We start from the raw sequence: 26,023 nt of genomic DNA, 5'->3' as shown, positions 1-26,023 counted from the left end.
CTGACTGTAAAGAGCTACGGTATCATTAGCTCTTTACCCGGGGCACAGATCGGGAAAGCCATTCCAGCAGTATATAGAACTGCCTGTGCCCAAACCCATGAAAGGTCCACTTTAAAGCAGGGAACTAAAACGGACTGAAATTCTTTGTTAACTCTATTAACCTTCTGGTAACACAACTACGTATTCTTTATGGTCAACTTACTTTACAACACCCTATATTAGTAATTCCTGTTGGCTGAGGAGGATATATAGGGGGTCAATATATTTTAAGCTCAGTACATTTAGATTTCTACACTTTCTGGTTTTCTGGGTCCTTTCCCCACAGTTGTTTCTAACAGCTAATATGCAAGGTTCCTGGTTATTGGACCCCAGAAGGTCATGAATTAATAGCCTATCCTAGGGATAATTCATCACTTAATAAGCATGGAAAATCCCTTTAAATAATTGGGGTGTTACATGTAAAGTAATTTGTTAGGTCTATTAAGAGTGCACAAATAAAAGCAGATTAGGCTTGGTTTCCTTTTATACTAGAGTATATGTTATCCTTGTTTTGTCTGTTATTATGAAAATTAATAAAAATCATTGAAAAGAAAATACATACCTGTTTTCTACGTCCAGACTGTGAAAGTCTCCATTCATCCTGATCCATGACATGTACCATATCCCGCTCCTCATCTTCTGTAACAAACTCTTTTATCAAGCTCACACCCTGGAATGGGAAGCACCAGCCAGCTGCAACGGTCTGCTCTACTCCCTTGGCTACGCCTTCCTCTGGGATGTATACAAAGGATTTTCTCTACAGAATAATGTAGCCAAAGTGAAAGAGAGTGGATATATATTTACAAACACACCAAAAGCCCAATTTACTGATAGCAATCATTGTGATGTATCCAAAGTCACATAATATGTCCCAATAGCAAGCATCATACATTGTCTAAACAGAATAATATTGCAAAGCTATGATGTAATTTGTAAGTATGATGTAATTCTCCAGTTGCGATCACAAGCCACACTCACTGTAAACAACCAGGGACTACATGTGGAAAAGCAATGAAAATGGTATCATTATTTATAATAAAATTACAGTATATATATATATATTTTTTTTTTTTTGTTTGTTTTTATGTAGATTGCGAGCCCCACATAGAGCTCACAATGTACTTTTTTTTTTTCCCCCCTATCAGTATGTCTTTGGAATATGGGATGGAAATCCATGCAAACACAGGGAGAACATACAAACTCCTTGCAGATGGTTTTTTTGCCCTTGGCGGGATTTGAACACCAGGACTGCAGCTCTGCAAGGCTGCAGTGCTAACCACTGAGCCACCGTGTGGCCCCTTACAGTATATCTGTTTCACTTCCATCCCATCTAACATTGAGTATAGAGCTACAAATCTACATCAGTAGGTACAGTTACTGTGACACCCAGCAGGGATCCTATTAATTAGAAGAGGACCTGTAGACGATATGTGCCGGCCATTATAGAGCTGCTTTAGCACAGCACTGGCAGACAGGGTTGCATACTGCCTTAGCAACTGTACAGAAGCATGTCCACGTTTTTTGCAGGTTTGCACTGAGACTTTTTTTCTCCCCACAAAATAATGTGAATATTAAGGTAGTCAGTCAGCAGTAAATTTGGCATACAGCTGATGAGAGTACCTTGCAGAAGGGATTCTACTGTTACTAAATATGCTTCTGTTATTCAGTTTGTTCATTTGCAGCAGCGAAAAAAAGTGCTTCGGGGTGTGCCTTGGCTTCAGTATATGCTCTAGATTCCTTCTCTAACCAGCTCTGTCCACCAGCACTAGATTGACAGTTCTATCCCAACTTGAACAGCTCCTGGCAAAGTACTGACTATACTGCACATGCCTGATGATGTCAGCCTATACCCCGAACAAGGTAAGGGCAAGACAATGCCTGGCTTCATGTGGCCCAAGTGTGTCATTCTCAGTATGAGAGATCAGAGCCAGAATCAGTCAGAGGTCAGAGCCAGAATCAGTATGAAAGGTCAGAGCCAGAAGCAGTCTGAGAGGTCAGAGCCAGAATCAGTATGAAAGGTCAGAGCCAGAATTAGTATGAGAGGTCAGAGCCAGAATCAGTCTGAGAGGTCAGAGCCAGAATTAGTATGAGAGGTCAGAGCCAGAATCAGTCTTAGAGGTCAGAGCCAGTATCAGTCTGAGAGGTCAGAGCCAGAATCAGTATGAGAGGTCAGAGCCAGAATCAGTATGAGAGGTCAGAGCCAGAATTAGTATGAGAGGTCAGAGCCAAAATCAGTCTTAGAGGTCAGAGCCAGAATCAGTCTTAGAGGTCAGAGCCAGTATCAGTCTTAGAGGTGAAAGCCGGAATCAGACTGAGAGGTCAGAGCCAGAATCAGACTGAGAGGTCAGAGCCGGAATCAGACTGAGAGGTCAGAGCCAGAATCAGTCTGAGAGGTCAGAGACAGAATTAGTATGAGAGGTCAGAGCCAGAATTAGTATGAGAGGTCAGAGCCAGAATTAGTATGAGACATTAGAGCCAGAATCAGTCTGAGAGGTCAGAGCCGGAATCAGTATGAGAGGTCAGAGCCAGAAATAGTATGAGAGGTCACAGCCAGAATCAGTATGAGAGGTCAGAGCCAGAATCAGTATGAGACGTCAGAGCCAGAATCAGACTGAGAAGTCAGAGCCGGAATCAGTCTGAGAGGTCAGAGACAGAATTAGTATGAGAGGTCAGAGCCAGAATCAGTCTGAGAGGTCAGAGACAGAATCAGTATGAGAGGTCAGAGCCAGAATTAGTATGAGAGGTCAGAGCCAGAATTAGTATGAGAGGTCAGAGCCAGAATTAGTATGAGACATTAGAGCCAGAATCAGTCTGAGAGGTCAGAGCCGGAATCAGTATGAGAGGTCAGAGCCAGAATTAGTATGAGAGGTCAGAGCCAGAATTAGTATGAGACATTAGAGCCAGAATCAGTCTGAGAGGGCAGAGTCAGAAGCAGTCTGAGAGGTCAGAGCCAGAATCAGTATGAGATATCAGAAGAAGTCTAAGAGGTCAGAGCCAGAAGCAGTATGAGAGGTCAGAGCCAGAATCAATATGAGAGATCAGAGCAGTATGAGAGGTCAGAGCCGGAATCAGTATGAGAGGTCAGAGCCAGAATCAGTCTGAGAGGTCAGAGCCAGAATCAGTCTGAGAGGTCGGACCCAGAAACAATATGAGAGATCAGAGCCGGAATCAGTATGAGAGATCAGAGCCGGAATCAGTATGACAGGTCAGAGCCGGAATCAGTATGAGAGGTCAGAGCCAGAATCAGTCTGAGAGGTCAGACCCAGAAGCAGTCTGAGAGGTCAGAGCAAGAAGCAGTATGAGAGGTCAGAGCCAGAAGCAGTATGAGACGTCAGAGCCAGAAGCAGTCTGAGAGATCAGTGCCAGAAACAGTATGAGAGGTCAGAGCCGGAATCAGTATGAGACGTCAGAGCCATAATCAGACTGAGAGGTCTGAGCCATAATCAGTCTGAGCGGTCAGAGCCATAATCAGTATGAGAGGTCAGAGCCAGAATCAGTATGAGAGGTCAGAGCCAGAATCAGTCTGAGAGGTCAGAGCCAGAATCAGTATGAGAGGTCAGAGCCGAAATCAGACAGAGGTAAGAGCCAGAATCAGTCTGAGAGGTCAGAGCCAGAATCAGTATGAGAGGTCAGAGCCGAAATCAGACAGAGGTAAGAGCCAGAATCAGTCTGAGAGGTCAGAGCAAGAATCAGTATGAGACGTCAGAGCCAGAAGCAGTCTGAGAGATCAGAGCCAGAACCAGTCTGAGAGGTCAGAGCCAGAATCAGTCTGAGAGGTCAGAGCCAGAATCGATATGAGAGATCAGAGCCAGAATCAGTATGAGAGATCAGAGCCGGAATCATTATGAGAGGTCAGAGCCGAAAACAGACTGAGAAGTCAGAGCCGAGATCAGACTGAGAGGTCAGAGCCAGAATCAGTCTGAGAGGTCAGAGCCAGAATTAGTATGAGAGGTCAAAGCCAGAATCAGTCTGAGAGGTCAGAGCCAGAATTAGTATGAGAGTTCAGAGCCAGAATTAGTATGAGAGGTCAGAGCCAGAATTAGTATGAGAGGTCAGCGCCAGAATTAGTATGAGAGGTCAGCGCCAGAATTAGAATGAGAGGTCAGAGCCAGAATTAGTATGAGAGGTCAGAGCCAGAATTAGTATGAGAGGTCAGCGCCAGAATTAGAATGAGAGGTCAGCGCCAGAATTAGAATGAGAGGTCAGAGCCAGAATTAGTATAAGACATAAGAGCCAGAATCAGTCTGAGAGGTCAGAGACAGAATTAGTATGAGACATAAGAGCCAGAATCAGTCTTCGAGGTCAGAGCAGGAATCAGACTGAGAGGTCAGAGCCAGAATCAGTCTGAGAGGTCAGAGACAGAATTAGTATGAGAGGTCAGAGCCAGAATTAGTATGAGAGGTCAGAGCCAGAATTAGTATGAGAGGTCAGAGCAAGAATTAGTATGAGACATTAGAGCCAGAATCAGTCTGAGAGGTCAGAGCCGGAATCAGTATGAGAGGGCAGAGTCAGAAGCAGTCTGAGAGTTCAGAGCCAGAAGCAGTATGAGAGGTCAAAGCCAGAATCAGTCAGAGCTCAGAGCCAACTACATTTTGCACGTATTTTTGCGCGCGCATCTTTTTGCGCGCGCATCTCTCAGTCTGAGAGGTCAAAGCCAAAATCAGCATGAGAGGTCAGAGCCAGAATCAGTATGAGAGGTCAGAGCCGAAATCAGACTGAGAAGTCAGAGCCGGAATCAGTCTGAGAGGTCAAAGCCAGAATTAGTGTGAGAGGTCAGAGCCGGAATCAGTATGAGAGGGCAGAGTCAGAAGCAGTCTGAGAGTTAAGAGCCAGAATCAGTCTGAGAGGTCAGAGCCAGAATCAGTCTGAGAGGTCAGAGCCAGAATTAGTATGAGAGGTCAGAGCCAGAATCAGTATGAAAAGTCAGAGCCAGAATTAATATGAGAGGTCAGAGCCAGAATTAGTATGAGAGATCAGTGCCACAATCAGTCTTAGAGGTCAGAGCCAGAAGCAGTATGAAAGGTCAGAACTGGAATCAGTATGAGAGGGCAGAGTCAGAAGCAGTCTGAGAGTTCAGAGCCAGAATCAGTCTGAGAGGTCAGAGCCAGAATTAGTATGAGAGGTCAGAGCCAGAATTAGTCTGAGAGGTCAGAGCCAGAATTAGTATGAGAGGTCAGAGCCAGAATTAGTATGAGAGGTCAGAGCCAGAATTAGTATGAGAGGTCAGAGCTGGAACCAGTAAGAGAGGTCAGAGCCACAATCAGTCTTAGAGGTCAGAGCCAGAAGCAGTATGAGAGGTTAGAGCCAGAATCAGACTGAGAGGTTAGAGCCGGATTCAGACTGAGAGGTCAGAGCCAGAATCAGTCTGAGAGGCCAGAGTCAGAATCAGTATCAGACGTCAGAGCCAGAAGCAGTCTGAGAGATCAGAGCCAGAATCAGTCTGAGAGGTAAGAGCCAGAATCAGACTGAGAGGTCAGAGCCAGAATCAGTATGAGAAATCAGAGTCAGAAGCAGTATGAGAGGTCAGAGCCAGAATCAATATGAGACATAAGAGCCAGAATCAACATGAGACGTCAGAGCGAGAATAAGTCTGAGAGGTCAGAGCCAGAATCAGTCTGAGAGGTCAGAGCCAGAATCAGTATGAGAGGTCAGAGCCAGAATAAGTCTGAGCGATCAGAGCCAGAATCAGTATGAGTGATCAGAGCCAGAATCAGTATGAGAGGTCAGAGCCAGAATCAGTATGAGAGGTCAGAGCCAGAATTAGTATTAGAGGTCAGAGCCAGAATTAGTATGAGACATTAGAGCCAGAATCAGTCTGAGAGGTCAGAGCCAGAAGCAGTCTGAGAGTTCAGAGCCAGAAGCAGTATGAGAGGTCAAAGCCAGAATCAGTCAGAGCCAACTACATTTTGCACGTATTTTTGCGCGCGCATCTTTTTGCGCGCGCATCTTTTTGCGCGCGCATCTTTTTGCGCGCGCATCTCTCAGTCTGAGAGGTCAAAGCCAAAATCAGCATGAGAGGTCAGAGCCAGAATCAGTATGAGAGGTCAGAGCCAAAATCAGACTGAGAAGTCAGAGCCGGAATCAGTCTGAGAGGTCAAAGCCAGAATTAGTGTGAGAGGTGAGAGCGGGAATCAGTATGAGAGGGCAGAGTCAGAAGCAGTCTGAGAGGTCAGAGCCAGAATCAGTCTGAGAGGTCAGAGCCAGAATTAGTATGAGAGGTCAGAGCCAGAATTAGTATGAAAAGTCAGAGCCAGAATTAGTATGAGAGATCAGTGCCACAATCAGTCTTAGAGGTCAGAGCCAGAAGCAGTATGAAAGGTCAGAACTGGAATCAGTACGAGAGGTCAGAGTCAGAATCAGTATGAGAAGTCAGAGCCAGAATCAGTCTGAGAGATCAGAGCCAGAATCAGTCTGAGAGGTCAGAGCCAGAATCAGTCTGAGAGGTCAGAGTCAGAATCAGTATGAGAAGTCAGAGCCAGAATCAGTCTGAGAGATCAGAGCCAGAATCAGTCTGAGAGGTCAGAGCCAGAATCAGTCTGAGAGGTCAGAGCCAGAAGCAGTATGAAACGTCAGAGCCATAATCAGTCTGAGAGATCAGAGCCAGAATCAGTCTGAGAGGTCAGAGCCAGAATCAGTCTGAGAGGTCAGAGCCAGAATTAGTATGAGAGGTCAGAGCCAGAATTAGTATGAGAGGTCAGAGCCAGAATTAGTATGAGAGGTCAGAGCCAGAATTAGTATGAGAGGTCAGAGCCAGAATTAGTATGAGAGGTCAGAGCCAGAATAAGTAAAAGAGGTCAGAGCCGGAATCAGTATAAGAGGTCAGAGCCAAAATCAGACTGAGAAGTCAGAGCCGGAATCAGTCTGAGAGGTCAAAGCCAGAATTAGTGTGAGAGGTCAGAGCCGGAATCAGTATGAGAGGGCAGAGTCAGAAGCAGTCTGAAAGTTAAGAGCCAGAATCAGTCTGAGAGGTCAGAGCCAGAATCAGTCTGAGAGGTCAGAGCCAGAATTAGTATGAGAGGTCAGAGCCGGAATCAGTATGAAAAGTCAGAGCCAGAATTAGTATGAGAGGTCAGAGCCAGAATTAGTATGAGAGATCAGTGCCACAATCAGTCTTAGAGGTCAGAGCCAGAAGCAGTATGAAAGGTCAGAACTGGAATCAGTCTGAAAGGTCAGAGCCGGAATCAGTATGAGAGGGCAGAGTCAGAAGCAGTCTGAGAGTTCAGAGCCAGAATCAGTCTGAGAGGTCAGAGCCAGAATTAGTATGAGAGGTCAGAGCCAGAATAAGTCTGAGAGGTCAGAGCCAGAATTAGTATGAGAGGTCAGAGCCAGAATTAGTATGAGAGGTCAGAGCCAGAATTAGTATAAGAGGTCAGAGCTGGAACAAGTATGAGAGGTCAGAGCCACAATCAGTCTTAGAGGTCAGAGCCAGAAGCAGTATGAGAGGTTAGAGCCAGAATCAGACTGAGAGGTTAGAGCCGGATTCAGACTGAGAGGTCAGAGCCAGAATCAGTCTGAGAGGCCAGAGTCAGAATCAGTATCAGATGTCAGAGCCAGAAGCAGTCTGAGAGATCAGAGCCAGAATCAGTCTGAGAGGTCAGAGCCAGAATCAGACTGAGAGATCAGAGCCAGAATCAGACTGAGAGATCAGAGCCAGAATCAGCATGAGTGGTCAGAGCCAGAATCAGACTGAGAGGTCAGAGCCAGAATCAGTATGAGAAATCAGAGTCAGAAGCAGTATGAGAGGTCAGAGCCAGAATCAATATGAGACATAAGAGCCAGAATCAATATGAGACGTCAGAGCGAGAATAAGTCTGAGAGGTCAGAGCCAGAATCAGTCTGAGAGGTCAGAGCCAGAATCAGTATGAGAGGTCAGAGCCAGAATAAGTCTGAGCGATCAGAGCCAGAATCAGTATGAGTGATCAGAGCCAGAATCAGTATGAGAGGTCAGAGCCAGAATCAGTATGAGAGGTCAGAGCCAGAATTAGTATTAGAGGTCAGAGCCAGAATTAGTATGAGACATTAGAGCCAGAATCAGTCTGAGAGGTCAGAGCCAGAATTAGTCTGAGAGGTCAGAGCCAGAATAAGTCTGAGAGGTCAGAGCCAGAAGCAGTCTGAGAGGTCAGAGCCAGAATCAGTCTGAGAGGTCAGAGACAGAAGCAGTATGAAATGTCAGAACTGGAATCAGTATAAGAGCTCAGAGCCAGAATCAGTCTGAGAGGTCAGAGCCAGAATCAGTCTGAGAGGTAAGAGCCAGAGTTAGTCTGAGAGGTCAGAGCCAGAATCAGTCTGAGAGGTCAGAGCCAGAATCAGTCTGAGAGGTCAGAGCCAGAGTTAGTCTGAGAGGTCAGAGCCATAATCAGTCTGAGAGGTCAGAGCTAGAATTAGTCTGAGAGGTCAGAGCCAGAATCAGTCTGAGAGGTCAGAGCCAGAAGCAGTTTGAGAGGTCAGAGCCAGAATCAGTCTGAGAGGTCAGAGACAGAAGCAGTATGAAATGTCAGAACTGGAATCAGTATGAGAGCTCAGAGCCAGAATCAGTCTGAGAGGTCAGAGCCAGAATCAGTCTGAGAGGTCAGAGCCGGAATCAGTCTGAGAGGTCAGAGCCGGAATCAGTCTGAGAGTTCAGAGCCAGAAGCAGTATGAGGGGTCAGAGCCAGAAGCAGTATGAAAGGTCAGAGCCGGAATCAGACAGAGGTCAGAGCCGGAATCAGACTGAGAGGTCAGACACAGAATCAGTATGAGAGGTCAATGCCAGAGTTAGTCTGAGAGGTCAGAGCCATAATCAGTCTGAGAGGTCAGAGCCAGAATCAGTCTGAGAGGTCAGAGCCAGAATCAGTCTGAGAGGTCAGAGCCAGAATCAGTCTGAGAGGTCAGAGCCAGAAGCAGTTTGAGAGGTCAGAGCCAGAATCAGTCTGAGAGGTCAGAGCCAGAATCAGTCTGAGAGGTCAGAGCCAGAATCAGTCTGAGAGGTCAGAGCCAGAATCAGTCTGAGAGTTCAGAGACAGAAGCAGTATGAAATGTCAGAACTGGAATCAGTATGAGAGCTCAGAGCCAGAATCAGTCTGAGAGGTCAGAGCCAGAATCAGTCTGAGAGGTCAGAGCCGGAATCAGTCTGAGAGGTCAGAGCCAGAATCAGTCTGAGAGTTCAGAGCCAGAAGCAGTATGAGGGGTCAGAGCCAGAAGCAGTATGAAAGGTCAGAGCCGGAATCAGACAGAGGTCAGAGCCGGAATCAGACTGAGAGGTCAGAGCCGGAATCAGACTGAGAGGTCAGAGCCGGAATCAGTCTGAGAGGTCAGACACAGAATCAGTATGAGAGGTCAATGCCAGAGTTAGTCTGAGAGGTCAGAGCCATAATCAGTCTGAGAGGTCAGAGCCAGAATCAGTCTGAGAGGTCAGAGCCAGAAGCAGTTTGAGAGGTCAGAGCCAGAATCAGTCTGAGAGGTCAGAGCCAGAATCAGTCTGAGAGGTCAGAGCCAGAAGCAGTTTGAGAGGTCAGAGCCAGAATCAGTCTGAGAGGTCAGAGCCAGAATCAGTCTGAGAGGTCAGAGCCAGAATCAGATTGAGAAATCAGAGCCAGAATCAGACTGAGAGATCAGAGTCAGAATCAGTATGAGAGGTCAGATCCGGAATCAGACTGAGAGGTCAGAGCGAGAATCAGTATGAGAGGTCAGAGCGAGAATCAGTATGAGAGGTCAGAGCGAGAATCAGTATGAGAGGTCAGAGCCAGAAGCAGTATGAAAGGTCAGAACCGGAATCAGTATGAAAGGTAATAGCCAGAATTAGTATGAGAGGTCAGAGCCAGAAACAGTATAAGAAGTCAGAGCCAAAATCAGTCTGAGAGGTCAGAGTCAGAATCAGTCTCAGAGGTCAGAGCCAGAATCAGTCTGAGAGGTCAAAACCGGAATGAGTATGAGAGGTCAGAGCCAGAATCAATATGAGAGATCAGAGGCAGAATCAGACTGAGAGGTCAGAGCCAGAATCAGTATGAAAGGTCATAGCCAGAATCAGTATGAGAGGTCAGAGCCAGAATCAGTATAAGAAGTCAGAGCCAAAATCAGTCTGAGAGGTCAGAGTCAGAATCAGTCTCAGAGGTCAGAGCCAGAATCAGTCTGAGAGGTCAAAACCGGAATGAGTATGAGAGGTCAGAGCCAGAATCAATATGAGAGATCAGAGGCAGAATCAGACTGAGAGGTCAGAGCCAGAATCAGTATGAGAGGTCAGAGCCAGAATCAGACTGAGAGATCAGAGCCAGAATCAGACTGAGAGATCAGAGCCAGAATCAGATTGAGAAATCAGAGCCAGAATCAGACTGAGAGATCAGAGTCAGAATCAGTATGAGAGGTCAGAGCCAGAATCAGACTGAGAGGTCAGAGCCAGAATCAGTATGAGAGGTCAGAGCCAGAATCAGACTGAGAGGTCAGAGCCAGAATCAGTATGAGAGGTCAGAGCGAGAATCAGTATGAGAGGTCAGAGCGAGAATCAGTATGAGAGGTCAGAGCGAGAATCAGTATGAGAGGTCAGAGCCAGACGCAGTATGAAAGGTCAGAACCGGAATCAGTATGAAAGGTCATAGCCAGAATCAGTATGAGAGGTCAGAGCCAGAATCAGTCTGAGAGGTCAAAACCGGAATGAGTATGAGAGGTCAGAGCCAGAATCAATATGAGAGATCAGAGGCAGAATCAGACTGAGAGGTCAGAGCCAGAATCAGTATGAGAGGTCAGAGCCAGAATCAGACTGAGAGATCAGAGCCAGAATCAGATTGAGAAATCAGAGCCAGAATCAGACTGAGAGATCAGAGTCAGAATCAGTATGAGAGGTCAGAGCCAGAATCAGACTGAGAGGTCAGAGCCAGAATCAGTATGAGAGGTCAGAGCCAGAATCAGACTGAGAGGTCAGAGCCAGAATCAGTATGAGAGGTCAGAGCCAGAATCAGACTGAGAGATCAGAGCCAGAATCAGACTGAGAGGTCAGAGCCAGAATCAGACTGAGAGATCAGAACCAGAATCAGTATGAGAGATCAGAGCCAGAATCAGACTGAGAGGTCAGAGTCAGAATGAGTATGAGAGGTCAGAGCCAGAATGAGTATGAGAGGTCAGAGCCAGAATCAGACTGAGAGATCAGAGCCAGAATCAGTATGAGAGGTCAGAGCCAGAATCAGACTGAGAGATTAGAGCCAGAATCAGACTGAGAGGTCAGAGCCAGAATCAGACTGAGAGATCAGAGCCAGAATCAGACTGAGAAATCAGAGCCAGAATCAGTATGAGAGGTCAGAGCCAGAATCAGACTGAGAGATCAGAGCCGAAATCAGTATGAAGAGTCAGAGCCGGAATCAGTATGAGAGGTCAGAGCCGGAATCAGTATGAGAGGACAGAGCCGGAATCAGTATGAGAGGTCAGAGCCGGAATCAGTCTAAGAGGTCAGATCTAGAATCAGTTTGAGAGGTCAGAGTTAGAATTAGTCTGAGAGGTCAGAGCCAGAATCAGTCTGAGAGGTCAGAGCCAGAATCAGTCTGAGAGGTCAGAGCCAGAATCAGTCTGAGAGGTCAGAGCTAGAATCAGTCTGAGAGGTCAGAGCCAGAGTTAGTTTGAGAGGTCAGAGCCAGAATCAGTCTGACTGGTCAGAGCCAGAATCAGACTGAGAGATCACAGCCAGAATCAGTATGTGAGGTCAGAGCCAGAATAAGACTGAGAGATCAGAACCAGAATCAGTATCAGAGATCAGAGCCAGAATCAGACTGAGAGGTCAGAGCCAGAATCAGACTGAGAGGTCAGAGCCAGAATCAGACTGAGAGGTCAGAGCCAGAATCAGACTGAGAGGTCAGAGCCAGAATCAGACTGAGAGGTCAGAGCCAGAATCAGTATGAGAGGTCAGAGCCAGAATCAGACTGAGAGATCAGAGCCAGAATCAGACTGAGAAATCAGACCCAGAATCAGACTGAGAGATCAGAGCCAGAATCAGACTGAGAAATCAGAGCCAGAATCAGTATGAGAGGTCAGAGCCAGAATCAGACTGAGAGATCAGAGCCAGAATCAGTATGAGAGATCAGAGCCGGAATCAGTATGAAAGGTCAGAGCCGGAATCAGTATGAGAGGTCAGAGCCGGAATCAGTTTGAGAGGACAGAGCCGGAATCAGTATGAGAGGTCAGAGCCGGAATCAGTCTAAGAGGTCAGATCTAGAATCAGTTTGAGAGGTCAGAGTTAGAATCAGTCTGAGAGGTCATAGCCAGAATCAGTCTGAGAGGTCAGAGCCAGAATCAGTCTGAGAGCTCAGAGCCAGAGTCGGTTTGAGAGGTCAGAGCCAGAATCAGTCTGACTGGTCAGAGCCAGAATCAGACTGAGAGATCAGAGTCAGAATCAGTAGGAGAGGTCAGAGCCAGAATCAGTATGAGAGGTCAGAGCCAGAATCAGACTGAGAGATCAAAGCCAGAATCAGTATGTGAGGTCAGAGCCAGAATCAGACTGAGAGATCAGAACCAGAATCAGTATGAGAGATCAGAGCCAGAATCAGACTGAGAGGTCAGAGCCAGAATCAGACTGAGAGGTCAGAGCCAGAATCAGACTGAGAGGTCAGAGCCAGAATCAGACTGAGAGGTCAGAGCCAGAATCAGACTGAGAGGTCAGAGCCAGAATCAGTATGAGAGATCAGAGCCAGAATCAGACTGAGAGGTCAGAGCCAGAATCAGTATGAGAGGTCAGAGCCAGAATCAGTATGAGAGGTCAGAGCCAGAATCAGTATGAGTGGTCAGAGCCAGAATCAGTATGAGAGGTCAGAGCCAGAATCAGACTGAGAGATCAGAGCCAGAATCAGATTGAGAGATCAGAGCCAGAATCAGACTGAGAGATCAGAGCCAGAATCAGACTGAGAGATCAGAGCCAGAATCAGTATGAGTGGTCAGAGCCAGAATCAGTCTGAGAGGTCAGAGCCAGAATTAGTCTGAGAGGTCAGAGCCAGAATCAGTCTGAGATTTCAGAGCCAGAAGCAGTATGAGGGGTCAGAGCCAGAAGCAGTATGAAAGGTCAGAGCCTGAATCAGACTGAGAGGTCAGAGCCGGAATCAGACTGAGAGGTCAGAGCCGGAATCAGACTGAGAGGTCAGAGCCGGAATCAGACTGAGAGGTCAGAGCCGAAATCAGTCTGAGAGGTCAGAGACAGAATCAGTATGAGAGGTCAATGCCAGAAGCAGTATGAGAGGTCAGAGCGAGAATCAGTATGAGAGGTCAGAGCGAGAATCAGTATGAGAGGTCAGAGCGAGAATCAGTATGAGAGGTCAGAGCGAGAATCAGTATGAGAGGTCAGAGCGAGAATCAGTATGAGAGGTCAGAGCCAGAAGCAGTATGAAAGGTCAGAACCGGAATCAGTATGAGAGGTCATAGCCAGAATCAGTATGAGAGGTCAGAGCCAGAATCAGTATAAGAAGTCAGAGCCAAAATCAGTCTGAGAGGTCAGAGTTAGAATCAGTCTCAGAGGTCAGAGCCAGAATCAGTCTGAGAGGTCAAAACCGGAATGAGTATGAGAGGTCAGAGCCAGAATCAATATGAGAGATCAGAGCAAGAATCAGACTGAGAGGTCAGAGCCAGAATCAGACTGAGAGGTCAGAGCAAGAATCAGACTGAGAGATCAGAGCCAGAATCAGACTGAGAAATCAGAGCAAGAATCAGACTGAGAGAACAGAGTCAGAATCAGTATGAGAGGTCAGAGCCAGAATCAGACTGAGAGATCAGAGCCAGAATCAGTATGAGAGGTCAGAGCCAGAATAAGACTGAGAGGCCAGAGTCAGAATCAGTATCAGATGTCAGAGCCAGAAGCAGTCTGAGAGATCAGAGCCAGAATCAGTCTGAGAGGTCAGAGCCAGAATCAGACTGAGAGATCTAGGCCAGAATCAGACTGAGAGATCAGAGCCAGAATCAGCATGAGTGGTCAGAGCCAGAATCAGACTGAGAGGTCAGAGCCAGAATCAGTATGAGAAATCAGAGTCAGAAGCAGTATGAGAGGTCAGAGCCAGAATCAATATGAGACATAAGAGCCAGAATCAATATGAGACGTCAGAGCGAGAATAAGTCTGAGAGGTCAGAGCCAGAATCAGTCTGAGAGGTCAGAGCCAGAATCAATATGAGAGGTCAGAGCCAGAATAAGTCTGAGCGATCAGAGCCAGAATCAGTATGAGTGATCAGAGCCAGAATCAGTATGAGAGGTCAGAGCCAGAATCAGTATGTGAGGTCAGAGCCAGAATTAGTATGAGACATTAGAGCCAGAATCAGTCTGAGAGGTCAGAGCCAGAATTAGTCTGAGAGGTCAGAGCCAGAATAAGTCTGAGAGGTCAGAGCCAGAAGCAGTCTGAGAGGTCAGAGCCAGAATCAGTCTGAGAGGTCATAGACAGAAGCAGTATGAAATGTCAGAACTGGAATCAGTATAAGAGCTCAGAGCCAGAATCAGTCTGAGAGGTCAGAGCCAGAATCAGTCTGAGAGGTCAGAGCCAGAATCAGTCTGAGAGGTCAAAACCGGAATGAGTATGAGAGGTCAGAGCCAGAATCAATATGAGAGATCAGAGGCAGAATCAGACTGAGAGGTCAGAGCCAGAATCAGTATGAAAGGTCATAGCCAGAATCAGTATGAGAGGTCAGAGCCAGAATCAGTATAAGAAGTCAGAGCCAAAATCAGTCTGAGAGGTCAGAGTCAGAATCAGTCTCAGAGGTCAGAGCCAGAATCAGTCTGAGAGGTCAAAACCGGAATGAGTATGAGAGGTCAGAGCCAGAATCAATATGAGAGATCAGAGGCAGAATCAGACTGAGAGGTCAGAGCCAGAATCAGTATGAGAGGTCAGAGCCAGAATCAGACTGAGAGATCAGAGCCAGAATCAGACTGAGAGATCAGAGCCAGAATCAGATTGAGAAATCAGAGCCAGAATCAGACTGAGAGATCAGAGTCAGAATCAGTATGAGAGGTCAGAGCCAGAATCAGACTGAGAGGTCAGAGCCAGAATCAGTATGAGAGGTCAGAGCCAGAATCAGACTGAGAGGTCAGAGCCAGAATCAGTATGAGAGGTCAGAGCGAGAATCAGTATGAGAGGTCAGAGCGAGAATCAGTATGAGAGGTCAGAGCGAGAATCAGTATGAGAGGTCAGAGCCAGACACAGTATGAAAGGTCAGAACCGGAATCAGTATGAAAGGTCATAGCCAGAATCAGTATGAGAGGCCAGAGTCAGAATCAGTATCAGACGTCAGAGCCAGAAGCAGTCTGAGAGATCAGAGCCAGAATCAGTCTGAGAGGTAAGAGCCAGAATCAGACTGAGAGGTCAGAGCCAGAATCAGTATGAGAAATCAGAGTCAGAAGCAGTATGAGAGGTCAGAGCCAGAATCAATATGAGACATAAGAGCCAGAATCAACATGAGACGTCAGAGCGAGAATAAGTCTGAGAGGTCAGAGCCAGAATCAGTCTGAGAGGTCAGAGCCAGAATCAGTATGAGAGGTCAGAGCCAGAATAAGTCTGAGCGATCAGAGCCAGAATCAGTATGAGTGATCAGAGCCAGAATCAGTATGAGAGGTCAGAGCCAGAATCAGTATGAGAGGTCAGAGCCAGAATTAGTATTAGAGGTCAGAGCCAGAATTAGTATGAGACATTAGAGCCAGAATCAGTCTGAGAGGTCAGAGCCAGAAGCAGTCTGAGAGTTCAGAGCCAGAAGCAGTATGAGAGGTCAAAGCCAGAATCAGTCAGAGCTCAGAGCCAACTACATTTTGCACGTATTTTTGCGCGCGCATCTTTTTGCGCGCGCATCTTTTTGCGCGCGCATCTTTTTGCGCGCGCATCTCTCAGTCTGAGAGGTCAAAGCCAAAATCAGCATGAGAGGTCAGAGCCAGAATCAGTATGAGAGGTCAGAGCCAAAATCAGACTGAGAAGTCAGAGCCGGAATCAGTCTGAGAGGTCAAAGCCAGAATTAGTGTGAGAGGTGAGAGCGGGAATCAGTATGAGAGGGCAGAGTCAGAAGCAGTCTGAGAGGTCAGAGCCAGAATCAGTCTGAGAGGTCAGAGCCAGAATTAGTATGAGAGGTCAGAGCCAGAATTAGTATGAAAAGTCAGAGCCAGAATTAGTATGAGAGGTCAGAGCCAGAATTAGTATGAGAGATCAGTGCCACAATCAGTCTTAGAGGTCAGAGCCAGAAGCAGTATGAAAGGTCAGAACTGGAATCAGTACGAGAGGTCAGAGTCAGAATCAGTATGAGAAGTCAGAGCCAGAATCAGTCTGAGAGATCAGAGCCAGAATCAGTCTGAGAGGTCAGAGCCAGAATCAGTCTGAGAGGTCAGAGTCAGAATCAGTATGAGAAGTCAGAGCCAGAATCAGTCTGAGAGATCAGAGCCAGAATCAGTCTGAGAGGTCAGAGCCAGAATCAGTCTGAGAGGTCAGAGCCAGAAGCAGTATGAAACGTCAGAGCCATAATCAGTCTGAGAGATCAGAGCCAGAATCAGTCTGAGAGGTCAGAGCCAGAATCAGTCTGAGAGGTCAGAGCCAGAATTAGTATGAGAGGTCAGAGCCAGAATTAGTATGAGAGGTCAGAGCCAGAATTAGTATGAGAGGTCAGAGCCAGAATTAGTATGAGAGGTCAGAGCCAGAATTAGTATGAGAGGTCAGAGCCAGAATAAGTAAAAGAGGTCAGAGCCGGAATCAGTATAAGAGGTCAGAGCCAAAATCAGACTGAGAAGTCAGAGCCGGAATCAGTCTGAGAGGTCAAAGCCAGAATTAGTGTGAGAGGTCAGAGCCGGAATCAGTATGAGAGGGCAGAGTCAGAAGCAGTCTGAAAGTTAAGAGCCAGAATCAGTCTGAGAGGTCAGAGCCAGAATCAGTCTGAGAGGTCAGAGCCAGAATTAGTATGAGAGGTCAGAGCCAGAATCAGTATGAAAAGTCAGAGCCAGAATTAGTATGAGAGGTCAGAGCCAGAATTAGTATGAGAGATCAGTGCCACAATCAGTCTTAGAGGTCAGAGCCAGAAGCAGTATGAAAGGTCAGAACTGGAATCAGTCTGAAAGGTCAGAGCCGGAATCAGTATGAGAGGGCAGAGTCAGAAGCAGTCTGAGAGTTCAGAGCCAGAATCAGTCTGAGAGGTCAGAGCCAGAATTAGTATGAGAGGTCAGAGCCAGAATAAGTCTGAGAGGTCAGAGCCAGAATTAGTATGAGAGGTCAGAGCCAGAATTAGTATGAGAGGTCAGAGCCAGAATTAGTATGAGAGGTCAGAGCTGGAACAAGTATGAGAGGTCAGAGCCACAATCAGTCTTAGAGGTCAGAGCCAGAAGCAGTATGAGAGGTTAGAGCCAGAATCAGACTGAGAGGTTAGAGCCGGATTCAGACTGAGAGGTCAGAGCCAGAATCAGTCTGAGAGGCCAGAGTCAGAATCAGTATCAGATGTCAGAGCCAGAAGCAGTCTGAGAGATCAGAGCCAGAATCAGTCTGAGAGGTCAGAGCCAGAATCAGACTGAGAGATCAGAGCCAGAATCAGACTGAGAGATCAGAGCCAGAATCAGCATGAGTGGTCAGAGCCAGAATCAGACTGAGAGGTCAGAGCCAGAATCAGTATGAGAAATCAGAGTCAGAAGCAGTATGAGAGGTCAGAGCCAGAATCAATATGAGACATAAGAGCCAGAATCAATATGAGACGTCAGAGCGAGAATAAGTCTGAGAGGTCAGAGCCAGAATCAGTCTGAGAGGTCAGAGCCAGAATCAGTATGAGAGGTCAGAGCCAGAATAAGTCTGAGCGATCAGAGCCAGAATCAGTATGAGTGATCAGAGCCAGAATCAGTATGAGAGGTCAGAGCCAGAATCAGTATGAGAGGTCAGAGCCAGAATTAGTATTAGAGGTCAGAGCCAGAATTAGTATGAGACATTAGAGCCAGAATCAGTCTGAGAGGTCAGAGCCAGAATTAGTCTGAGAGGTCAGAGCCAGAATAAGTCTGAGAGGTCAGAGCCAGAAGCAGTCTGAGAGGTCAGAGCCAGAATCAGTCTGAGAGGTCAGAGACAGAAGCAGTATGAAATGTCAGAACTGGAATCAGTATAAGAGCTCAGAGCCAGAATCAGTCTGAGAGGTCAGAGCCAGAATCAGTCTGAGAGGTAAGAGCCAGAGTTAGTCTGAGAGGTCAGAGCCAGAATCAGTCTGAGAGGTCAGAGCCAGAATCAGTCTGAGAGGTCAGAGCCAGAGTTAGTCTGAGAGGTCAGAGCCATAATCAGTCTGAGAGGTCAGAGCTAGAATTAGTCTGAGAGGTCAGAGCCAGAATCAGTCTGAGAGGTCAGAGCCAGAAGCAGTTTGAGAGGTCAGAGCCAGAATCAGTCTGAGAGGTCAGAGACAGAAGCAGTATGAAATGTCAGAACTGGAATCAGTATGAGAGCTCAGAGCCAGAATCAGTCTGAGAGGTCAGAGCCAGAATCAGTCTGAGAGGTCAGAGCCGGAATCAGTCTGAGAGGTCAGAGCCAGAATCAGTCTGAGAGTTCAGAGCCAGAAGCAGTATGAGGGGTCAGAGCCAGAAGCAGTATGAAAGGTCAGAGCCGGAATCAGACAGAGGTCAGAGCCGGAATCAGACTGAGAGGTCAGACACAGAATCAGTATGAGAGGTCAATGCCAGAGTTAGTCTGAGAGGTCAGAGCCATAATCAGTCTGAGAGGTCAGAGCCAGAATCAGTCTGAGAGGTCAGAGCCAGAATCAGTCTGAGAGGTCAGAGCCAGAATCAGTCTGAGAGGTCAGAGCCAGAAGCAGTTTGAGAGGTCAGAGCCAGAATCAGTCTGAGAGGTCAGAGCCAGAATCAGTCTGAGAGGTCAGAGCCAGAATCAGTCTGAGAGGTCAGAGCCAGAATCAGTCTGAGAGTTCAGAGACAGAAGCAGTATGAAATGTCAGAACTGGAATCAGTATGAGAGCTCAGAGCCAGAATCAGTCTGAGAGGTCAGAGCCAGAATCAGTCTGAGAGGTCAGAGCCGGAATCAGTCTGAGAGGTCAGAGCCAGAATCAGTCTGAGAGTTCAGAGCCAGAAGCAGTATGAGGGGTCAGAGCCAGAAGCAGTATGAAAGGTCAGAGCCGGAATCAGACAGAGGTCAGAGCCGGAATCAGACTGAGAGGTCAGAGCCGGAATCAGTCTGAGAGGTCAGACACAGAATCAGTATGAGAGGTCAATGCCAGAGTTAGTCTGAGAGGTCAGAGCCATAATCAGTCTGAGAGGTCAGAGCCAGAATCAGTCTGAGAGGTCAGAGCCAGAAGCAGTTTGAGAGGTCAGAGCCAGAATCAGTCTGAGAGGTCAGAGCCAGAATCAGTCTGAGAGGTCAGAGCCAGAAGCAGTTTGAGAGGTCAGAGCCAGAATCAGTCTGAGAGGTCAGAGCCAGAATCAGTCTGAGAGGTCAGAGCCAGAATCAGATTGAGAAATCAGAGCCAGAATCAGACTGAGAGATCAGAGTCAGAATCAGTATGAGAGGTCAGATCCGGAATCAGACTGAGAGGTCAGAGCGAGAATCAGTATGAGAGGTCAGAGCGAGAATCAGTATGAGAGGTCAGAGCGAGAATCAGTATGAGAGGTCAGAGCCAGAAGCAGTATGAAAGGTCAGAACCGGAATCAGTATGAAAGGTAATAGCCAGAATTAGTATGAGAGGTCAGAGCCAGAAACAGTATAAGAAGTCAGAGCCAAAATCAGTCTGAGAGGTCAGAGTCAGAATCAGTCTCAGAGGTCAGAGCCAGAATCAGTCTGAGAGGTCAAAACCGGAATGAGTATGAGAGGTCAGAGCCAGAATCAATATGAGAGATCAGAGGCAGAATCAGACTGAGAGGTCAGAGCCAGAATCAGTATGAAAGGTCATAGCCAGAATCAGTATGAGAGGTCAGAGCCAGAATCAGTATAAGAAGTCAGAGCCAAAATCAGTCTGAGAGGTCAGAGTCAGAATCAGTCTCAGAGGTCAGAGCCAGAATCAGTCTGAGAGGTCAAAACCGGAATGAGTATGAGAGGTCAGAGCCAGAATCAATATGAGAGATCAGAGGCAGAATCAGACTGAGAGGTCAGAGCCAGAATCAGTATGAGAGGTCAGAGCCAGAATCAGACTGAGAGATCAGAGCCAGAATCAGACTGAGAGATCAGAGCCAGAATCAGATTGAGAAATCAGAGCCAGAATCAGACTGAGAGATCAGAGTCAGAATCAGTATGAGAGGTCAGAGCCAGAATCAGACTGAGAGGTCAGAGCCAGAATCAGTATGAGAGGTCAGAGCCAGAATCAGACTGAGAGGTCAGAGCCAGAATCAGTATGAGAGGTCAGAGCGAGAATCAGTATGAGAGGTCAGAGCGAGAATCAGTATGAGAGGTCAGAGCGAGAATCAGTATGAGAGGTCAGAGCCAGACGCAGTATGAAAGGTCAGAACCGGAATCAGTATGAAAGGTCATAGCCAGAATCAGTATGAGAGGTCAGAGCCAGAATCAGTCTGAGAGGTCAAAACCGGAATGAGTATGAGAGGTCAGAGCCAGAATCAATATGAGAGATCAGAGGCAGAATCAGACTGAGAGGTCAGAGCCAGAATCAGTATGAGAGGTCAGAGCCAGAATCAGACTGAGAGATCAGAGCCAGAATCAGATTGAGAAATCAGAGCCAGAATCAGACTGAGAGATCAGAGTCAGAATCAGTATGAGAGGTCAGAGCCAGAATCAGACTGAGAGGTCAGAGCCAGAATCAGTATGAGAGGTCAGAGCCAGAATCAGACTGAGAGGTCAGAGCCAGAATCAGTATGAGAGGTCAGAGCCAGAATCAGACTGAGAGATCAGAGCCAGAATCAGACTGAGAGGTCAGAGCCAGAATCAGACTGAGAGATCAGAGCCAGAATCAGACTGAGAGATCAGAGCCAGAATCAGACTGAGAGATCAGAGCCAGAATCAGTATGAGTGGTCAGAGCCAGAATCAGACTGAGAGATCAGAGCCAGAATCAGACTGAGAGATCAGAGCCAGAATCAGACTGAGAGGTCAGAGCCAGAATCAGACTGAGAGGTCAGAGCCAGATTCAGACTGAGAGGTCAGAGCCAGAATCAGTATGAGAGGTCAGAGCCAGAATCAGTATGAGAGGTCAGAGCCAGAATCAGTATGAGAGGTCAGAGCCAGAATCAGACTGAGAGATCAGAACCAGAATCAGTATGAGAGATCAGAGCCAGAATCAGACTGAGAGGTCAGAGCCAGAATGAGTATGAGAGGTCAGAGCCAGAATGAGTATGAGAGGTCAGAGCCAGAATCAGACTGAGAGATCAGAGCCAGAATCAGTATGAGAGGTCAGAGCCAGAATCAGACTGAGAGATTAGAGCCAGAATCAGACTGAGAGGTCAGAGCCAGAATCAGACTGAGAAATCAGAGCCAGAATCAGTATGAGAGGTCAGAGCCAGAATCAGACTGAGAAATCAGAGCCAGAATCAGTATGAGAGGTCAGAGCCAGAATCAGACTGAGAGATCAGAGCCGAAATCAGTATGAAAAGTCAGAGCCGGAATCAGTATGAGAGGTCAGAGCCGGAATCAGTATGAGAGGACAGAGCCGGAATCAGTATGAGAGGTCAGAGCCGGAATCAGTCTAAGAGGTCAGATCTAGAATCAGTTTGAGAGGTCAGAGTTAGAATTAGTCTGAGAGGTCAGAGCCAGAATCAGTCTGAGAGGTCAGAGCCAGAATCAGTCTGAGAGGTCAGAGCCAGAATCAGTCTGAGAGGTCAGAGCTAGAATCAGTCTGAGAGGTCAGAGCCAGAGTTAGTTTGAGAGGTCAGAGCCAGAATCAGTCTGACTGGTCAGAGCCAGAATCAGACTGAGAGATCACAGCCAGAATCAGTATGTGAGGTCAGAGCCAGAATAAGACTGAGAGATCAGAACCAGAATCAGTATCAGAGATCAGAGCCAGAATCAGACTGAGAGGTCAGAGCCAGAATCAGACTGAGAGGTCAGAGCCAGAATCAGACTGAGAGGTCAGAGCCAGAATCAGACTGAGAGGTCAGAGCCAGAATCAGACTGAGAGGTCAGAGCCAGAATCAGTATGAGAGGTCAGAGCCAGAATCAGACTGAGAGATCAGAGCCAGAATCAGACTGAGAAATCAGACCCAGAATCAGACTGAGAGATCAGAGCCAGAATCAGACTGAGAAATCAGAGCCAGAATCAGTATGAGAGGTCAGAGCCAGAATCAGACTGAGAGATCAGAGCCAGAATCAGTATGAGAGATCAGAGCCGGAATCAGTATGAAAAGTCAGAGCCGGAATCAGTATGAGAGGTCAGAGCCGGAATCAGTTTGAGAGGACAGAGCCGGAATCAGTATGAGAGGTCAGAGCCGGAATCAGTCTAAGAGGTCAGATCTAGAATGAGTTTGAGAGGTCAGAGTTAGAATCAGTCTGAGAGGTCATAGCCAGAATCAGTCTGAGAGGTCAGAGCCAGAATCAGTCTGAGAGCTCAGAGCCAGAGTTGGTTTGAGAGGTCAGAGCCAGAATCAGTCTGACTGGTCAGAGCCAGAATCAGACTGAGAGATCAGAGTCAGAATCAGTAGGAGAGGTCAGAGCCAGAATCAGTATGAGAGGTCAGAGCCAGAATCAGACTGAGAGATCAAAGCCAGAATCAGTATGTGAGGTCAGAGCCAGAATCAGACTGAGAGATCAGAACCAGAATCAGTATGAGAGATCAGAGCCAGAATCAGACTGAGAGGTCAGAGCCAGAATCAGACTGAGAGGTCAGAGCCAGAATCAGACTGAGAGGTCAGAGCCAGAATCAGACTGAGAGGTCAGAGCCAGAATCAGACTGAGAGGTCAGAGCCAGAATCAGTATGAGAGATCAGAGCCAGAATCAGACTGAGAGGTCAGAGCCAGAATCAGTATGAGAGGTCAGAGCCAGAATCAGTATGAGAGGTCAGAGCCAGAATCAGTATGAGTGGTCAGAGCCAGAATCAGTATGAGAGGTCAGAGCCAGAATCAGACTGAGAGATCAGAGCCAGAATCAGATTGAGAGATCAGAGCCAGAATCAGACTGAGAGATCAGAGCCAGAATCAGACTGAGAGATCAGAGCCAGAATCAGTATGAGTGGTCAGAGCCAGAATCAGTCTGAGAGGTCAGAGCCAGAATTAGTCTGAGAGGTCAGAGCCAGAATCAGTCTGAGATTTCAGAGCCAGAAGCAGTATGAGGGGTCAGAGCCAGAAGCAGTATGAAAGGTCAGAGCCGGAATCAGACTGAGAGGTCAGAGCCGGAATCAGACTGAGAGGTCAGAGCCGGAATCAGACTGAGAGGTCAGAGCCGGAATCAGTCTGAGAGGTCAGAGACAGAATCAGTATGAGAGGTCAATGCCAGAAGCAGTATGAGAGGTCAGAGCGAGAATCAGTATGAGAGGTCAGAGCGAGAATCAGTATGAGAGGTCAGAGCGAGAATCAGTATGAGAGGTCAGAGCGAGAATCAGTATGAGAGGTCAGAGCGAGAATCAGTATGAGAGGTCAGAGCCAGAAGCAGTATGAAAGGTCAGAACCGGAATCAGTATGAGAGGTCATAGCCAGAATCAGTATGAGAGGTCAGAGCCAGAATCAGTATAAGAAGTCAGAGCCAAAATCAGTCTGAGAGGTCAGAGTTAGAATCAGTCTCAGAGGTCAGAGCCAGAATCAGTCTGAGAGGTCAAAACCGGAATGAGTATGAGAGGTCAGAGCCAGAATCAATATGAGAGATCAGAGCAAGAATCAGACTGAGAGGTCAGAGCCAGAATCAGACTGAGAGGTCAGAGCAAGAATCAGACTGAGAGATCAGAGCCAGAATCAGACTGAGAAATCAGAGCAAGAATCAGACTGAGAGAACAGAGTCAGAATCAGTATGAGATGTCAGAGCCAGAATCAGACTGAGAGATCAGAGCCAGAATCAGTATGAGAGGTCAGAGCCAGAATAAGACTGAGAGGCCAGAGTCAGAATCAGTATCAGATGTCAGAGCCAGAAGTAGTCTGAGAGATCAGAGCCAGAATCAGTCTGAGAGGTCAGAGCCAGAATCAGACTGAGAGATCTAGGCCAGAATCAGACTGAGAGATCAGAGCCAGAATCAGCATGAGTGGTCAGAGCCAGAATCAGACTGAGAGGTCAGAGCCAGAATCAGTATGAGAAATCAGAGTCAGAAGCAGTATGAGAGGTCAGAGCCAGAATCAATATGAGACATAAGAGCCAGAATCAATATGAGACGTCAGAGCGAGAATAAGTCTGAGAGGTCAGAGCCAGAATCAGTCTGAGAGGTCAGAGCCAGAATCAGTATGAGAGGTCAGAGCCAGAATAAGTCTGAGCGATCAGAGCCAGAATCAGTATGAGTGATCAGAGCCAGAATCAGTATGAGAGGTCAGAGCCAGAATCAGTATGTGAGGTCAGAGCCAGAATTAGTATGAGACATTAGAGCCAGAATCAGTCTGAGAGGTCAGAGCCAGAATTAGTCTGAGAGGTCAGAGCCAGAATAAGTCTGAGAGGTCAGAGCCAGAAGCAGTCTGAGAGGTCAGAGCCAGAATCAGTCTGAGAGGTCATAGACAGAAGCAGTATGAAATGTCAGAACTGGAATCAGTATAAGAGCTCAGAGCCAGAATCAGTCTGAGAGGTCAGAGCCAGAATCAGTCTGAGAGGTCAAAACCGGAATGAGTATGAGAGGTCAGAGCCAGAATCAATATGAGAGATCAGAGGCAGAATCAGACTGAGAGGTCAGAGCCAGAATCAGTATGAAAGGTCATAGCCAGAATCAGTATGAGAGGTCAGAGCCAGAATCAGTATAAGAAGTCAGAGCCAAAATCAGTCTGAGAGGTCAGAGTCAGAATCAGTCTCAGAGGTCAGAGCCAGAATCAGTCTGAGAGGTCAAAACCGGAATGAGTATGAGAGGTCAGAGCCAGAATCAATATGAGAGATCAGAGGCAGAATCAGACTGAGAGGCCAGAGCCAGAATCAGTATGAGAGGTCAGAGCCAGAATCAGACTGAGAGATCAGAGCCAGAATCAGACTGAGAGATCAGAGCCAGAATCAGATTGAGAGATCAGAGCCAGAATCAGACTGAGAGATCAGAGTCAGAATCAGTATGAGAGGTCAGAGCCAGAATCAGACTGAGAGGTTAGAGCCAGAATCAGTATGAGAGGTCAGAGCCAGAATCAGACTGAGAGGTCAGAGCCAGAATCAGTATGAGAGGTCAGAGCGAGAATCAGTATGAGAGGTCAGAGCGAGAATCAGTATGAGAGGTCAGAGCGAGAATCAGTATGAGAGGTCAGAGCCAGACGCAGTATGAAAGGTCAGAACCGGAATCAGTATGAAAGGTCATAGCCAGAATCAGTATGAGAGGTCAGAGCCGGAATCAGTCTGAGAGGTCAAAACCGGAATGAGTATGAGAGGTCAGAGCCAGAATCAATATGAGAGATCAGAGGCAGAATCAGACTGAGAGGTCAGAGCCAGAATCAGTATGAGAGGTCAGAGCCAGAATCAGACTGAGAGATCAGAGCCAGAATCAGATTGAGAAATCAGAGCCAGAATCAGACTGAGAGATCAGAGTCAGAATCAGTATGAGAGGTCAGAGCCAGAATCAGACTGAGAGGTCAGAGCCAGAATCAGTATGAGAGGTCAGAGCCAGAATCAGACTGAGAGGTCAGAGCCAGAATCAGTATGAGAGGTCAGAGCCAGAATCAGACTGAGAGATCAGAGCCAGAATCAGACTGAGAGGTCAGAGCCAGAATCAGACTGAGAGATCAGAGCCAGAATCAGACTGAGAGATCAGAGCCAGAATCAGACTGAGAGATCAGAGCCAGAATCAGTATGAGTGGTCAGAGCCAGAATCAGACTGAGAGATCAGAGCCAGAATCAGACTGAGAGATCAGAGCCAGAATCAGACTGAGAGGTCAGAGCCAGAATCAGACTGAGAGGTCAGAGCCAGATTCAGACTGAGAGGTCAGAGCCAGAATCAGTATGAGAGGTCAGAGCCAGAATCAGTATGAGAGGTCAGAGCCAGAATCAGTATGAGAGGTCAGAGCCAGAATCAGACTG

At 47.3% G+C, this 26,023-nt stretch overlaps 1 protein-coding gene across 1 annotated transcript in view; it reads right to left on the bottom strand.

Annotated features, from left to right (window-relative positions):
- The window catches only part of ALKBH4 (alkB homolog 4, lysine demethylase), a 276,815-nt gene that overhangs the window by 2,708 nt on the left and 248,084 nt on the right, over positions 1-26,023 (bottom strand). The window contains exon 2 of the mRNA XM_075262654.1: positions 602-796. Within this exon, the coding sequence (XP_075118755.1) occupies positions 602-796 (195 nt within the window). The remainder of the gene's footprint in view (positions 1-601; positions 797-26,023) is intronic.

Source organism: Leptodactylus fuscus, chromosome 2 (assembly GCF_031893055.1).
Source record: "Leptodactylus fuscus isolate aLepFus1 chromosome 2, aLepFus1.hap2, whole genome shotgun sequence".
NCBI classification, from domain to species: Eukaryota; Metazoa; Chordata; class Amphibia; order Anura; family Leptodactylidae; genus Leptodactylus; species Leptodactylus fuscus.
The sequence above is the reverse complement of the archived record's forward strand: the minus strand, read 5'-3'. Positions and strand labels throughout refer to the sequence as shown.